The sequence below is a fragment of the Hylobates moloch genome, unplaced genomic scaffold, assembly GCF_009828535.3.
Source record: "Hylobates moloch isolate HMO894 unplaced genomic scaffold, HMol_V3 SCAFFOLD_5, whole genome shotgun sequence".
Lineage (NCBI taxonomy): Eukaryota > Metazoa > Chordata > Mammalia > Primates > Hylobatidae > Hylobates > Hylobates moloch.
Window position 1 is genome coordinate 102193012 of NW_026652280.1, and position 17186 is coordinate 102210197.

The window sequence follows — 17186 nt, forward strand, 5'->3', positions numbered from 1 at the left end:
TGAGTCAGAGTCAGCTTAGACAAGTGCTAACTAAACTCTGGCATGACTCACTGAGTTGCAAGAGGAGAGCCCTGCTCCAGCCCTGGATGCCCAAAGCAACAGCCTCTAGGCGGCATTGCACAACCTCCCATAGGCAGCCCAGGAATGCTTGGGGGGGCAGCCCTTCACCCTCCTAGTGCGAGTATCAGATGCCTTCTGGACAAAGCCCTTCTTCACCAACCCATCTCTGTGTACAGCTCCTGCTTCATGAGGGAAAGGAATGAAGTTGTAGAGTCAATGACACACAGTCAAGAGTGGAATTGAAAGTGAATTTAATTGGGGTATAAGGGAGCTGAATCATTTGCTTTCATCTTAAGTCTCTTCAGATGAATTCTGAGCAGCTGAAAACTAGCTCTGGTACTAAGACCTTCAGCTTCATTCAGAGACTCAGAGTGTGTAGGAAAGAAAGCTTCATAGCACATTCTTTTTTGGGGGAGACAGAATGCTAATTGCAAGGCAAAGGGGACTCATACTCAGAATGGTATAGGGGATTCAGCATCTGGTGACCAGCTCCTCAAGGGCATGGCTGTGGACCACATTACTTCTGCTTGGTCTTCTGCTGGGCTGGTGCTGGAGTGACCGTTGAAGGGCAGGGCTCAGGCACCTTGGGGTGGCAGGGCTCTGGAACCTTGGGCTGGCAGGGCTCAGGCACTTTGGGGTGGCAGGGCTCAGGCACCTTGGGGTGGCAGGGCTCCTTGGTTTTGGGGATGCATGGTTCCTGGGGTGGAAGCTGGCAAGGCTGTTTCACCTGCTGTTGCTGAAGCTGAGGGGGTGGGATGCAGGGCTGCTTCTGCTGCTGGGAACTCATGCTTCAACAGTGGCTGGTCCTAGAGACAGAACAGATGATTTAAACAGAGAATAATAGGGAAGAAGCCATGGTGAACACCACTTCAGGTCTCTTAAAAAGCAAATGTTCTTTCCCCTTCTTGACCACAAAGAATACTTGATTAATTTCTGAGCCTTTGAAGAAGAGGAACTTAAAGATGATTTGCTCTTGCTCCACTGGAGCAGGGCTTCTCCTGGTGCTCTCTTTCTTCCTACACAGCACAATGACAGGCTTCTAGCAGGAATATGAGACTCATAATACTGGACCATTGGAAATGTGAGGTTATTTGGAAAAAAAAACTAATAAATTAAATCTACCTACTCATTTCTGATAAATAGCATGGCTTATCATCTATTGTATAACTTTGACCTCTCTAGAACCCAAACAATCCCACCTGTGGCCTGGCTCAAGTGCTCCTCTGTCTTAAATGTTTTCCTTGTTCCTACTCTTTCAAGCACTAACCAAACACCACAGATCGCTTCATATGGGACTTTTAGTGGCTTCTGTAGAGAAAACCTTCCAGAAATCTCTGTATTCCCAAACTGTTACAGAACTTGCCGTAATCACCTGGCACTGATAAGTTACTATTATACAATGCATTTTAGCTCTTATTTCTGATTAAATTGTAGTATCATAGAGTACATTTTCTGCTGCTTATTTCTTTGCAAACAAATTGCCAAATATAGTAAGCTCTCACAAAAGTATCTGTTGAAAGAATAAAATTCTCTGTATTAAAATTATAAATAAGAAGGAATTATAATGTCAGGGAAAGTGCTGTGGACCTGGATTCTAGTCCTTATCCTACTACAAACTTACTATGGATCCTTGAATAAACTAACCCCCTTCTTGCTGACACAGAAAGAGTGAATGAAGAAGAACTGATAATGTCTAGAGTCTCTTCAAGCCCATGGTATGATTACTTTTAAAATGAAGATATTCCTAGAGGTTATAATTCATTTGAACAGTCTGCATGGCTATGACAAAATTCAATAATGAGGAAAAAAAATACCAAGAATGCCAAGGAGACTCTAATAAAAATTAAATACCTAGAATGGAAGCTAAAGAGTTCCAAGTAAAGAGACTCACCTGGTGTGCAGAGAGGAATACTCTGTATGATCCCTTAGAACTGGTGTAGTGTTCCCAGCCAACTGGCTTTTTATGCATGGAACAAGCCCTGCCTCAAGGAAACAGGATCTATCTGGGCTGCTGTGCCTACATTCCTTACCTGTCAGATGTGATTCACCCCTCTTCCCTCATCCACCTGTTGACTCAACTTTTGTGATGAAACTTGTGGCACTTGCTGTCTGATGAGGATGTCACCTGGGCTTTATCCCCCAATCACCCTTTGCTCCCAGGTGTAGTGTTTACAGGAAGGGTGGCGTGGGCTGAAAGAGAGAGAAGGAAGACATTCTGGGGCTGCTGGAACCAGACACAGTCCTGTCGTCTGGAAGAATCTAATCCTCAGCACAGGTGACACTTGTAGGGCTGTTTAATATTTGAAGTGGATGTAGAGATAAACAGTAGGTATTTCTGGTTATTCTGGGAGGCCAAGGGCATGGTGACCAGGTGAAAAATAGTAATATTCTGTTAATCCATCATTCAGTATACTCGTGCCTGGCAGGGGAAAGGAGAAACTAAAATGATTATTTTGGTTCTAAAAGGCCTTTTTTCCAAGGAGGAACTCAGGGTAAACAGCATAGGGGCTGGCTGACCTCAGTCTGTGAAGGAGAGTTCTGAGCAGTGAAATTCTGGAAAGAACGGTCACGTTCGGAAGCTCTGGAGCAACCTGGCCCTTTTAGTCCATCTATTTATTCTGTCCATTGTGACAGTAGGCCCTGAAGACCCTGGTTATCATGAGGAATCCCTTCTCTGCAGCCAACATGGGAAAGAACAAAGGAGCTGGGATTCCCTGAGCCCTTATATCAAAGTTCACTCTCCTCAAGATAAGATGAAACTTAGGTCACTAATCCAGGCCTACCTGCAGTATACAACCTGTTGCAAGTGTGGTTTTTGGAAAATCCAAACTATCCTTCAAACTCAGGTGTTGGATGGTCCCTCCCTCATTATTTCACTCATCTAAATGTTTGTAGAGTAACTCCTGGCTGCACAGCTGTGTCACCTCTCATGAACTTGAGCCCAGGACCACCCAGCTACCATCAGAGGTTCCTCTGCTTAGCCATTGTTCTACCTTCCATCTTCACATGATGCCTGGTGTGTAGTAGCTGCTCAGAGAATTGACAATTATAGAATAAATGAATGAACGGAAGGATGGAGAGATGGATGGATGATATTATTTGCAAAGAGACACCAGAGGCTGTTTTGAGAACTACCAGGAAATTTTTTTATAGGGGAAATCCTTCCTCGTGGCAGGCCTCATGGTATAAGCTGAGAAAAGCTGTAAGAGCTTAGCAAGAGACAGATGTTTCTGTCATTTTATCCACTATGATTTGGCTGTGTCCCCACCCAACTCTCATTTTGAATTCCCACGTGTTGTGGGAGGGACCTGGTGGGAAGTAATTGAATCATGGGGGGAGGTCTTTCCCGTGCTGTTCTCGTGATAGTGAATAAGTCTCAAGATATCTGATGGTTTTAGAAAAGGAGGAGTTCTCCTGTACAAGCTCTCTCTTTGCCTACTGCCATCCATATAAGATGTGATGTGCTTCTCCTTGCCTTCTGCCATGATTGTAAGGCCTCTCCAGCCATGTGAAACTGTAAGTTCATTAAACCTCTTCTGTTGTAAATTGCCCAGTCCTCGTTATGTTTTTGTCAGCAACATGAAAATGGATGAATACATCCACTTATCTATTTCTCTCTCTCCTTGTTTAAGTAGTCACCTCACTTTGGTCTGTGGCCACTGTCATCACCATGCCTTTTGCATCAATTGAGCTCTTTTCTGGACTTGGACACAAGCCTCTCCTCAAACCTGCTCCCTGTAGACCCTACAAAGGAAATTATAAGCACAATTTGTTTGCAATATGGTGGGATTATCAGACCCAAGGCAACTTGCTTCCTGCTTCTCAGTTCTCCATGCCACCAGGCCTGGGACCTGGCTGACCTGAACCTCAGCTCTGAGGCTGGGCCCCTGCCTCCCATGTCTTTCCTAGACCCACAGGTCTTGGGGGAACTTTCATTCAATATGCTCTTTAGGTGTTGACCTGATGCACTCACTTGATATATCTCCTCTCCCTCAGTCAGCACTGTTCTCATTCTAGCTTCTATACTTTCTCATTTTACTCTTCTGCTGTTTTTTTCTAAATTACATTGAATAGCTAGGTGTAAAGACTCCCCCCTCCCCCGCTGCTTTTTTTTTTTTTCCACTATACAAGAAAGCTCAATTTCCTCATCAGTAGTGCTGGATCAGCCATGGATTTACTGGGAAGCCATATGGCTGCTGATTGCAACTAACATCTCCCCATATGCCTCTGACTTTTATGTCTGTCCTTCTCAGGATGAAAGAATGCTGTTAATTGTTTTTATTAACATCAAAGCCTGACCTTTCTGATTAACTGTACTTGACACCTTGTGGATATCCCTACAAATTCTCTCTGCCCTGCCTTTTATCCATACACAGTCATATGGCTCTTTTCACATAGGCTTGGATGGGTTTTGTGCAGTAGATACCTGATAAAGTTGCTCTGCAGACCACACTGCATACCTCTTTCTTCTTGATCTGGGGCTCTTATGATACTGCAGTGCAGGGCACTTGCGGAATGCCTTTGTGTGTACAACTGGGAAGTGTGGGGGAGTCAATACATATGGGCACAGATTTGACAAATGATGATAGTGAGGGGAAGTGAAAGAAGACAATGGATAAATACTTCCTGCCTTCATCTCCAGGACAGAGAGTTCTGAGACTACTTCTTAAAGATCATCAGAAAGTCCCATCCATGGACCTTTTTTATGGTTGCATAGTATTCTATGATGTATGTATATGTACCACATTTTCTTTATTCAGTTCACTGTTGCTGGGCGTCTTCATTGATTTCATATCTTTGCTGAAATATGTTCTTTGTACAATATAGATAAAGCTGAAGGCCATTATCCTAAGTGAACTAATGCGAGAATAAACCAAATACTGTATGTTCTTACTTATAAGTGGGAGCGAAGCATTGAATACACATGGACACAAAGGTGGGAACAATAGACACTCAGGAGTGCTTGGGGGGAAGGTGGAAGATGGGAATGGGTTGGAAGGCTACCTGTCAGGTTCTGTGCTCACAACTTGGGTGATGGAATCATTTGTACACCAACCCTGAGCAAGATGTTATTTACTCATGTACAAGCCTGCATGTGTGCCTCTGGAACAAGGAAGAAGGAGAAGGAGAAGGAGAAGGAGGAGAAGGAGAAGGAGAAGGAGAAGGAGAAGGAGAAGGAGAGGGAGAAGGAGAAGGAGAGGGAGGGGTAGGGGTAGGGGTAGGGGGAGGGGGACTACTATATGACCCAATAAAAAAAGAGGTAAGACACTAGTTTCAGCATTCAATTTTGAATAGCTTTGTAGTAATTATAATAAAATATTTCAGGAAGAACGTACACGATTGGGAGGAACTAACCATTGTTGAGCTATCAGTAGAGCACCTGTATTAGGTACTTTATGTTTGAGAAGTGACTGTAAAATAATGGTTACAAGTGTGAACTCTGCAGCCAGACTTACTGAGTTCTGGTCCCAGCTGAGCTACTGGTGACTCTGGCAAGTTATTACCCTAACCTGTGTTTCAATTTCTTTGTACATAAAATGAAGATAGTAGTAGCTATCTCACAGTGTTGCTGGGAGGACTAAATAGGTTAATAACAGTAGAGTGTTTACAACAGTAACTAGTACAGGGATTTTCAATAATCTTGAACTGACATCATATATGCTAATTACATTACAAAGTCACTTTCTCTCCCTTTTCCCATTATCCAAGGACCTATAAGGCAATGTCTTTGCAATTATAAATGAGTAAGTGCTAAAATGAAAACAATTTTATTGTTACAGTCCTAAAATAAGTCAATAAATTTACTGAATTGCTATTAAAAAACAGTCCCATGGACTTGACTGTCAGCTGTTCTGGGTGATGTGCAAAATGGTAATGCCTTCTTGAATGGACATTCCTTCCTTCTTGTATTTCCCTTTGTCCATTATTCCTCTTCCTTGGGATTGCATTCCCAAATAAACTTCCTGCCTATGAGGCATTAATGTCAGGCACAACTTACTGTAGGAATCAGGTTAAGACAATCATGAAAGAGGCACATAATTCAGGAAGTGGATATATAAACACAATCACTATAAGATAGAAATCAATGCCCAGAGCACAGAAAGTTGGACAGATCACTGTAAGAAAGTTGAACTTGATTTAAATTTCTTCTTTGGAGACTCCAGAAAAGTTGATGTGGCTGGGGCTTGTCCTTTCCTCGCTTACCCTGGAATGCTGCATGACAATAAATTCAGGAAAGAATCCTTCTCTTAGTTTAGCCTCATCCCAGGGAGATCACAGACTGAAGCTTGGTGAAGAGGCCTTCTTCACCATTTCAGGCTTTGAAGAACATTTGATGGAGAGCCATGAGAGGGAGAATACAACTGTCTTTGTCATGTTTTCCCTCTGCCAGCTTCTGAGACTGCTTTGGGGAATGTGTTGCTGCTGGCCAGATGAAGGAGGCTTCAAAGTAGACTCGGGCAGACACTGTCTAGGTGGTTACTGAAGAGGTAGACACTGAGGAGAGACAATGTAGTGGTGGACAGTGGTGAGGTGGGCTTTGTGGAAACGTGAAAGGTACCCGACACTTGAAGACTATGTCTCTCGACCCCAGGAAGAATATGTAACAGAATATGCGGGTAAGATTATAGGAGCTGGCTGGCAAGGCTACTGCTAGACGAACATTATTCTTGTTACTTAGCAATATCTGAAAGAAAGGGAGGGAAGATTGCAGTGAGCCAAGACTGAGCCACTGCACTCCAGACTGGGTGATAGAGCAAGACTCCATCTCAAAAAACAAAAAAAAAGGAAAAAAAATTATTATATAATTCATAATGTGAAAAACAGATAGCTATTAAAATGAACACTAACATTAAACAGCCAGAAATAACCACTGTTTATATTTTGCTATATTAAGTATCGAGATTTTTTCTCTTCCATCAACCCACATGCATATATATATATATATATATATATTAACAAAGACACACAACATTGTAAATGGAATGAATACCAAAAAAGCCCACATAAAAATGCCTTAAATCACAATTTTTATGTGAGAGATATATTTTCCACAATAAATAGGCATTTTAAAAAAGCAGCCCCAAACAATGGGAACAAGTAAGTGCATGACTTTACATTCATAATAGCTGTGTATCATAGAGTCCACTTCCCCACCCAGAATCAGCCTACTTAATTGTGATTTGTCTTGAAATTATTTCTAGACTTTCTATCATGGAATCAGCAGTAATTTGAAGCCACCTCATCATGCGCATACCTAACAGGCCCAAGTGACATCATTCTCTCTTGCCAGTTTGACAACTACTCATCATCTTGTAATGATTCTTTGGACAATTTTTGTCTCATCATTTCCAAATATCTCTGAGGTCTTGTAAAACCTATTTGGAGTACCTGTGTATCATGCAGGCGTAACCTGTCGCTGGCTTCACACTTCTTTGATATTATGAACCATACAACCTATCAAGAAATGGAGTTTGTTCCTCGGTGATTACTGTAGCCCTTCAGACCTTTTGTCATCCTTTCTACTGTTAGAGACCATTCTACAATATCCCAGAGCCACTCAACACAGACCTGAAAATCTGTTGGTCACCCCTGAAATAAAAAAGACAAGCTGCAGGAGAGTTGGAAGCTGGGAGTCTGAGGAATTATGCTCCAGGGTGATGCAGAAACATAATTTCAGGGTTACCTTAATTAACTTTTTGGGTATCAATGTCTTTAAGAAATGGAGCAACTCTACTAGGTGTTCTTTAAGTCTCCTTTCACTCCTGAGGTTTTATACCTTAATTACCTACTCTTTCCTAACTTGGTGGCCAGTTATTCACCTCACCTAAATTGTGCAATCCTAATCCCTATTTAAAACCCACACCTTGTTTGGAATTACTGGATAAATCTGTTTCTGTGGGTTATTCTGAGGGAAAGAAAGAAAAAGGAATGGGGGAGAGAAAGAGAGAGAGAGACTGTATAGTGAGTATTTGTGTGAAAAAGATTGAATGTCCTAACTTCTAGACAAGACTGCAAAATTATGCAAGGGAGGCACTGTGTATCCTCCACTCCCTCTTGCTCCTCCAACTTCAGGCCTCCCTGTACATGGTGAGTACCCAGCAAAAGGTAACATTGCCTGAGCCAATGAGAATAGAGCTTGTGTGAGTGATTATGTGAGTGGGTGACTATTTAAAATGAATCTGCCTTTTAGTGAGTGTGTGTGTGTGTGTGTGTATGTCTATATGTGTTGGGGTATCTGGAAGGTAAAACCAATAAAGCAAAATAGAATATCAAGTTCAAATATGTAGGAGTAAAGTTTTCTAGGAACAGACAGGAAATTAGTGGGAAGGATACTAAGGATTAGAGGTGGCCTGGAGCAGGCACCATGGAACACAGGCATGACTCAGTTCAGTGCAAGAGGAGAGCCCGTGGTCGCCCAAAGTGACAATCTCTATGCACCATCACAGAATACCCATTGTCATTCCAGGAACACCCCCAAGTGTACCCCCCACCCCACACACACATAGAAACATATAGTACTGGGTTTAGATAGATGAATTCTACACCAACTCCTCTCTGTCAGGGGTTTATACCGGCCTGCCAATGCTAAGAGGAGCCCAAGTCTCCTCAGGGGGAGCAGCCAGGAGAGCATCTGACTGATCCCATCATGGGACCCCCTCCCCTTGTCTATCTAAAATAAAAAAAAAAAAAAGGAAAAAAACTGTCAAAACTGTTTACATGCCCTAGGGTCAAATTGTTTGTTTTATGTTTATTATTCGGTTTAGTGTTTATTGTCTTGTTTAGTGGTTGTCAAGGTTTTGCATGTCAGGACATCGGTATTGCCCAAGATGTCTGGGTAAAAACTTCTTCAAGGTCCTTAGTGCTGATTTTTTGTCACATGAGGTTAAATTTCTCATCAGTTGTTTAGGCTGGCCACCACAGTCCTGTCTTTTCTGCCAGAGGAAAGTCAGGTGTTGTTACAGGAACGAGTGTGAAGAACATTCATCTGATTGAAATTTCTGGCACCATGGAGGTTGTGGGCATTTAGATTGCCATACCCCACGTCCAAGTGATTGGACCTCCTCTAGATTAAACCGGTGGTAGGTTCGAAACAGCCACTCTGCAGATTTCTTTGCTCACCTTTTTTGTCATTCTGTAACTTTTCCTGTGCCCTTAAATAAAACACTGTGTAGGGAAACCTACGCCCGTCATGCTTTACTTCATTTAGACTCCTACTCTGTTCCCCTGTGGCTAATCTCTCATCTTAAAAATGACCCGAGTGGTCCCTTTCCCCCTCGTCCCTGCCCCCTACCCTGCACATTTCGTTTTCCGGTGTGACAGCAAGTTCAGCGTCTCCAGGACTTGGCTCTGCTCTCCCTCCTTGAACCCTTGAAAAAAAGAGCTAAATTTAAGCTATTTGCCTTTGAGTCATGGAGACACCAAAGGTATTTAGGGTACAGTTCTAGAAGAAGAGGGAGAATGCCTAGATCCAACAACCCAGGAGACCTCGGGCTGGCCTCTAGTCCCCCTCCCTCAATCTTAAAGCTACAGCAATGTGGCAAGTGGTATTGGCTGTTGTGCTTTTCTGTTCTTTCTGGTTATGTTAATTCTGTTTTTCCGATACTGCAGCCACCCAGGGAGTGAGTTTCTCTGTCCGTGTCGGATCTGATATCTCTGCTCAAATTCTGTTAAATTGCCTTCCAAAAAAAAAAAAAAAAAAAATGGAAAACACGCCCTCCCGGCCTTGCAAGGGTTGGAGCCCCCTCCAGTGTATGCTGAAAAATTTTTCTCTTGGTTTCTCAGAGGATTATGGAGTCCGCCTTAAGAAATGCAAGCTCCGGACACTCTGTAAAGTAGAATGGCCAAAGTTTGGAGTTGGGTGGCCCTCTAAAGGGTCATTGAATCCTACAATTGTTCAAGCTGTGTGGCGGGTTGTTACCGAAGCTCCCGGCCACCCTGATCAGTTTCCCTATATAAATCAATGGTTAAGTTTGGTCAAGAATCCTCCTCTATGGCTCTGTTCATGTGCCATTCACAATTCCACCTCCAAAGTCCTCCTGAGCCAGGCCGCGTTTTCACCTTGACCCTCAGCCAGTTCGGCTCCCCCTGTACTGCCTCCCTCTGAAGAAGAGGAGGGTCTCCCTCACCCAGTCCCACCGCCTTACAACCAACTTGCTCCCTTAGGGTCGTCCCATGTCTCCTCGACAACGTCCCCTGTGGGCTCGCCACCCATTGCCTCTCGACTGCAGCCGCGGTGGGAGGAAGCAGCCCCTCTACTACCACTGAGAGAGGCACAAGTCCCTTTGGGTGACGAGCACTCAGCCCCCTTCTTGGTTTATGTCCCTTTTTCTACTTCTGACTCGTATAATTGGAAAACCCATAATCCTCCCTTCTCTGAAAAGCCCCAGGCTTTGACCTCACTGATGGACTCCATACTCTGGACCCATCGGCCCACCTGGGATGACTGCCAACAGCTCCTTTTAACTCTCTTTACCTCTGAGGGGAGGGAGCATATCCAGAGAGAGGCCAGAAAGCACTTCCTTGCATCAGCCAGTAGACTGGAGGAGGAAGCTAGAGACCTCCTTGAGGAGGTCTTTTCCTCTACCCGGCCTAACTGGGACCCAAATTCCTCAAGTGGAAGGAGAGCTTTGGATGATTTTCACCGGTATCTCCTCGTGGGTATTAAGGGAGCCGCTCGGAAACCCACGAACTTGTCTAAGGCGACTGAAGTTGTCCAGGGGCCCGATGAGTCACCAGGAGTGTTTTTAGAGTGCCTCCAGGAGGCTTATCAGATTTACACCCCTTTTGACCCAGCAGCCCCTGAAAATAGCCGTGCTCTTAATTTGGCATTTGTGGCTCAGGCAGCCCCAGATATTAAAAGAAAACTCCAAAAACTGGAGGGATTTGCTGGAATAAATATCAGTCAGCTTTTAGAAATAGCCCAAAAGATTTTTTGACAACCAAGAATTTGAAAAAGAAAAACAAGCAACACAGGCAGCTGAAAAGGCCACTGATAATGCATTCAAAGGACAAACAAAAATCTTAGTGGTGGCTATCCAAGAGGTACAGAATGAAATGGTCCATTAATTTGGACAGACACAGAAGAATAGGCTTTTCAAAACCTGAAAAAGGCATTCACTGAAGCCCCTGCTTTAGCCCTCTCTAATATCTCAAAGCCGTTTCACCTGTTTATCCATGAAAGCCAGGGAGTTGCTAAAGGGGTGCTTACTCAGACTTCAGGACCCTGGAGATGCCCAGTGGCCTATTTATCTAAGAGACTGGATCCTGTGGCCTCTGGATGGCGAAGTTGTCTGTGAGCCGTAGCGGCTACAGCAAGCCTAGTCCAAGAGGCTAAGTTAACTCTGGGCCAAAATTTAACCCTTATGGCTCCTCATGCCATAGAGAGTTTACTTCAAAGTGCTCTGGCAAATGGATGTCAAATGCTCACATCCTGCAGTATCAGAGTTTACTGTTAGATCAGCCTCATTTGACTTTCTCTCCCGCATGGTGTTTAAATCCAGCTACTATCCATGACTGTCAGGAACCATTAGAAACTACCGAAACTGGCCCACCCGATCTTTGAGATGTGCCCCTAGAGAAGGTGGATGCCACTGTGTTCACAGACAGTAGCAGCTTTCTCAAGTAGGGAGTATGAAAGGCTGGTGCAGCTGTTACCATAGAGACAGATGTATTGTGGGCTCAGGCTTTACCAGCAAACACCTCATCGCAAAAAGCTGAATTGATCGCCCTCACTCAGGCTCTCCGATGGGGTAAGGATAAACGTATTAACGTTTACACTGACAGCAGGTACGCCTTTGCTACTGTGCATGTACATGGAGCCATCTACCAGGAGCGCGGGCTACTCACCTCAGCAGGAAAGGCCATCAAAAACAAAGAAGAATCCCCCGTCTTCAAAGCTTAACAGATCAAGCAGCTCTCCAGTGCACAACCTGCACCCAGGTAAATGCCAAGCAAGGTCCTAAACCCATCCCAGGCCACTGTCTCCAAATAAAACTCGCCAGAAGAAAAGTGGGAAATTGACTTTACAGAAGTAAAACCACACTGGGCTGGGTACAAATACCTTTTAGTACTAGTAGACACCTTCTCTGGATGGACTGAGGTATTTGCTACCAAACATAAAACTGCCAATACAGTAGTTAAGTTTTTACTCAATGAAATCATCCCTTGATACGGGCTGCCTGCTGCCATAGGGTCTGATAATGGACCTGCCTTCACCTCGTCCATAGCTCAGTTGGTCAGTAAGGCGTTAAACATTCAGTGGAAGCTCCATTGTGCCTATCGACCCCAGAGCTTTGGGCAGGTAGAATGCATGAACCGCACCCTAAAAACACTCTTACAAAATTAATTTTAAAAACTGGTGAAAATTGGGTAAGTCTCCTTCCTTTAGCCCTACTTAGAGTAAGGTGCACCCCTTATCAGGCTGGGTTCTTGCCTTGTGAAATTATGTATGGGTGGGCACCGCTTATCTTGCCTAAGCTAAGAGATGCCCATTTGGCAAAAATATCACAAGCTAATTTATTGCAGTACCTACAGTCTCTCCAACAGGTACAAGATATTATTCTGCCACTTGTTCGAGGAGCCCATCCCAATCCAATTCCTGAACAGACGGGACCCTGCCATTCATTCCAGCCAGGAGACCTAGTGTTTGTTAAAAAGTTCCAGAGACAAGGACCCACTCCTGCTTGGAAGGGACCTCACACCATTATCCTCACAATGCCGACAGCTCTGAAGGTGGATGGAATTCCTGCTTGGATTCATCACTCCCGCATCAAAAAGGCCAACAGAGCCCAACTAGAAACATGGGTCCCCAAGCTTGGATCAGGCCCCTTAAAACTGTGCCTAAGTTGGGTGAAACTGTTAGATTAATTCATTTACTTCTCTTGTTTGTTTTTGCCTATAATGTCCTCTGTGCCTTCCTACTCCTTCCTCCTCACCTCTTTCACAACAGGACGTGTGTTCGCCAACACTACTTGGAGGGCCGGTACTTCCAAGGAAGTCACCTTTGCAGTCAATTTATGTGCACTGTTCCCAGAGCCAGCTTGCACCCATGAAGAACAATACAACTTACTGGTCATAGGGGCAGGAAGTGTTGACCTTGGAGCAGGATTTGGACACTCTGGGAGCCAAAATGGATGTGGAAACTCCAAAGGTGCAGAAAAGGGACTCCAAAATGTTGACTTTTACCTCTGTCCTGGAAATCACCCTGATGCTAGCTGTCGAGACATTTACCAGTTTTTCTGCCCTGATTGGACAGGTGTAACTTTAGCCACCTACTCTGGGGGATCAACTAGATCTTCAACTCTTTCCATAAGTCGTGCTTCTCATCCTAAATCATGTACTAAAAAGAATTGTAATCCTCTTACTATAACTATTCATGACCCTAATTCAGCTCAGTGGTATTATGGCATGTCATGGGGATTGAGGATTTATATCCCAGGATTCGATGTTGGAACTATGTTCACCATCCAAAAAAAATTTTGGTCTCATGGAGTCCACCTAAGCCAATCGGGCCTTTAACTGATCTAGGTGACCCTATGTTCCAGAAACACCCTGACAAAGTTGATTTAACTGTTCCTCCACCATTCTTAGTTCCTAAGCCCCGGCTACAAGGACATCATCTTCAATCCAGCCTTATGTCTATACTAGGCAGAGTACACCATCTCCTTAACATCACCCAGCCTAAACTAGCCCAAGATTGTTGGCTATGTTTAAAAGCAAAACCCCCTTATTATGTAGGATTAGGAGTAGAAGCCACTCTTAAACGTGGCCCTCTATCTTGTCATACCCGACCCTGTGCTCTCACACGAGGAGATGTGTCTGGAAACGCTTCCTGTCTGATTAGTACCGGGTATAACTTGTCTGCTTCTCCTTTTCAGGCTATGTGTAATCAGTCCCTGCTTACTTCCGTAAGTACCTCAGTCTCTTACCAAGTGCCTAACAATACCTGGTTGGCCTGCACCTCAGGTCTCACTTGCTGCATTAATGGAACTGAACCAGGACCTCTCTTGTGCATGTCAGTTCATGTTCCTCCCCAGGTATATGTGTACAGTGGACCAGAAGGACAGCTCCTCATCGCTCCCCCGGAACTACATCCCAGGACATGCCGAGCTGCCCTACTTCTGGCTCCCCTCTTGGCTGGTCTTAGCATAGCTGGATCAGCAGCCATCGGTACGGCTGCCCTGGTTCAAGGAGAAACTGGACTAATGTCCCTGTCTTAACAGGTGGATGCTGATTTAAGTAACCTCCAGTCTGCCATAGATATACTACACTCCCAGGTAGAATCTCTGGCTGAAGTAGTACTTCAGAACCGCTGAGGCTTAGATCTACTACTTCTCTCTCAAGGTGGATTATGTGCAGCTCTAGGAGAAAGTTGTTGCTTCTATGCCAACCAATCTGGAGTCATAAAAGATACACTCCAAAAAGTTCGAGAAAATCTAGATAGGCGCCAACAGGAACGAGAAAATAACATCCCCTGGTATCAAAGCATGTTCAGCTGGAACCCCTGGCTAACTACTTTAATCACTGGGTTAGCTGGACCTCTCTTCATCATACTATTAAGTTTAATTTTTGGGGCTTGTATATTTAATTGGTTTCTTAATTTGGTAAAATAGCGCATAGCTTCTGTCACACTTAAGGATCTTAGGACTCAATATAACCCCCTTGTCATACCTGAAGAATCAATGATTTGATTCCCCAAAAACACAAGTGGGGAATGTAATGCCCAACCTTGTTTTTCCTTTTTCACCTAGTCTTGTTTCCATCTGAATAGACTCTCCCTTAGCTAAGAGAACCAGACAAACTCCATCTTGGCTCTTTCACCGGGAGCCCCTTCCTGAAGGACTTAACTTGTGCAAGCTGACTCCCAGCACATCCAAGAATGCAATTAACTGATAAGGTACTGTGGCAAGCTATATCTGCAGTCCCCAAGAATTCATCTGATTGATAACGCCCAAAGCCCCATGTCTACCACCTTGTAATAGTCTTAAAGCCCCTGCACCTAGAACTGTTTACTTTCCTGTAACCATTTATCTTTTTAACTTTTTGACTACTTAACTTCTGTAAAATTGTTTTAACTAGACCCTCCCCCTCCCCTTTCTAAACCAAGATATAAAAGTTAATCAAGCCCCTTCCTCCGGGCCAAATTTTGTGCGTTAGCCATCTCTTGGTCGCGGGCTAATAAAGGACTCTTAATTCGTCTCAAAGTGTGGCATTTTTCTAACTCGCTTGGGTACAACAGTACTAAAGCAGTTCTTTTTGACTTCCCACTCAGATTACAGCTGTGAGACTGAGACTCAGAAAAGGGAAGTGACTTAGTTTAGAGTGCTATTCCTTGAGCAGGAGGAATGAACTAGACTCCATACCCAGGGCACCTTTAGTGATATTTTAATCATCTGTACGATTTTGAGAATTGTCAGCATCAAAGGCACTGCATTAGACAATTTGGATGTTCAAAACTTAAATCTAGGTGCAGTGGCACATTCTGTAGTCCCACCAACATTGGAGGCTGAGGCTGGAGGATCACTTGAGCCCAGGAGTTTGAGGCCAGCCTAGGCGACATAGCAAGACCCTACTTCTTAAAAAGAAAAAAAAAGTTAAATTCTTCCTTGCTACACAAACCTATGATCTATCAGAGAACATAACATGCACAAACTTTGCAAACATACAGCATGGGGAGTGATCAGTAGAGAGGACAAATCATGTACCATGCTGTGGCTAAATAAGGAAGATGAGTGTAAGGTTCTTGTATCACTTCAAACCCCGAGAAGGTGCCAATAGACAACACGAGACAAAACATGCTGTTTTAATGAGCGCCTGGGTGCAGGCGAGCTGAGGCCTAAAATGGCGTCAGCCCCAAGTGAGGACGGGGCAAAGGTGTTATAGTCTCCTGTAAACAGGAAGTGTCCTAGTCTGACGCAACTGCTATGTTGTACCTGGATGGCCTCTTTCAAGATCTTCAGGGGTACGTGTCTTCCAGCTGGGGCAGGTGTCCTCCAGCCAGCTCTCTTCCTGCTTCTGCTATCTTGCTGACGCATGCTGCTGACACAAGTGGCATTGCACCTTGGGACTGGGCCTGAGAAGGGAGCAGTTATTCATCTCCTTAAGCTTTCAGGCCCATGGGAGAATCTTACAATGAGATCAGGGAGGACAGCCAGGAGGGGTAGGCAGGTGTGGACAAGTAGTGTTGGCATGGAGAGCCTTCCAGAAAACATGTGCAGTGGGCAACGTGTGAAAACAGGGTCACAGCTGGATCGTATGGGTCTCAGGAGGAGGTTTAGATGGAGTTTTCCTATGAGAACTATGGCACTGTATAAAGTAGGCAAAAGTGAGTAGACTTTAGACTTGACCTTTCCAAATTATTGCAAATCTGGGACCTCCCATCAGTCCTTGGAGGCTTGTTAGGCTCCCTCTCTAGTGTATGCTCTTAGATATACCAAGAAAAATGGAAGCTAAGAGGACACGACTTATATGGAGCAGAACAAATCAACTTTAACTGTCTCCCTTTGAAACTGCTTGGGGATTATTAAGGTTTCCTTTGATATTACATTCAGAAAACAGGAAGAAAGAGAAGAGCCCAGGAGTTCAAGGTTCTCATTCCTCTGGGGACATGCAATAAGATATTTGGCATTGAATTTGGCTTCATTCCTATTTAATCAAAGCACTGAATCTGCTTTTTTGTCTCTAGGTCCAGCATCCTTTGAAGCATGAATTCCCACAAGCAGAAGCAGCCCTTTACCTCACCCCGTCAGCTTCATCAGCAGCAGGTGAAACAACACAGCCAGCCTCCCCCTCAGGAACCATTTGTTCCCATAACCAAGGAGCCATGCTACCCAAAACCTAGAACCTGGAATCTGGAAACGCCAAGATTCCAGAGTTAGGCTGCACCAAGGTCCCTGAGCCAGGCTGCACCAAGTTCCCTGAGCCAGGCTGCGCCAAGGTCCTTGAGCCAATCTACACCAAGTTTCCAGAGCCACATCCTTCAACAGTCACTTCAGGCCCAGCTCAGCAGAAGTCCAAGCAGAAGTAATGTGGTGCACAGACAAGCCCTTGAGAAGCCGACCACCAGATGCTGGACACCCTCTTCCCATCTGCTTCTGTATCTTAATTATCTGTAGACCTTGTAACCA

General features: G+C 44.4%; 1 protein-coding gene across 6 annotated transcripts; it reads right to left on the reverse strand.

The window, feature by feature from the left end:
• Positions 1-294: 294 nt before the first annotated feature.
• Positions 295-16821, reverse strand: SPRR1B (small proline rich protein 1B). Of its 6 annotated transcripts, none has more exons than XM_032151936.3 (4): positions 3700-3805; positions 2140-2250; positions 1952-2039; positions 295-866 (listed from the first exon to the last, which is right to left on the reverse strand). In XM_032151936.3, the coding sequence occupies exon 4, from the start codon at positions 845-847 to the stop codon at positions 578-580; it is 270 nt and encodes an 89-aa protein (XP_032007827.1). In that variant the 5' UTR covers positions 848-866; positions 1952-2039; positions 2140-2250; positions 3700-3805; the 3' UTR covers positions 295-577. The 6 variants fall into 6 exon arrangements, with proteins under 6 accessions (XP_032007827.1, XP_058295789.1, XP_058295792.1 ...); XM_058439806.1 differs by lacking the exons at positions 1952-2039; positions 3700-3805 and adding exons at positions 15993-16132; positions 16796-16821 and having other exon boundaries at positions 538-866; positions 2091-2250; XM_058439809.1 differs by lacking the exons at positions 1952-2039; positions 3700-3805 and adding an exon at positions 6265-6370 and having other exon boundaries at positions 538-866; positions 2091-2250.
• Positions 16822-17186: the final 365 nt, after the last annotated feature.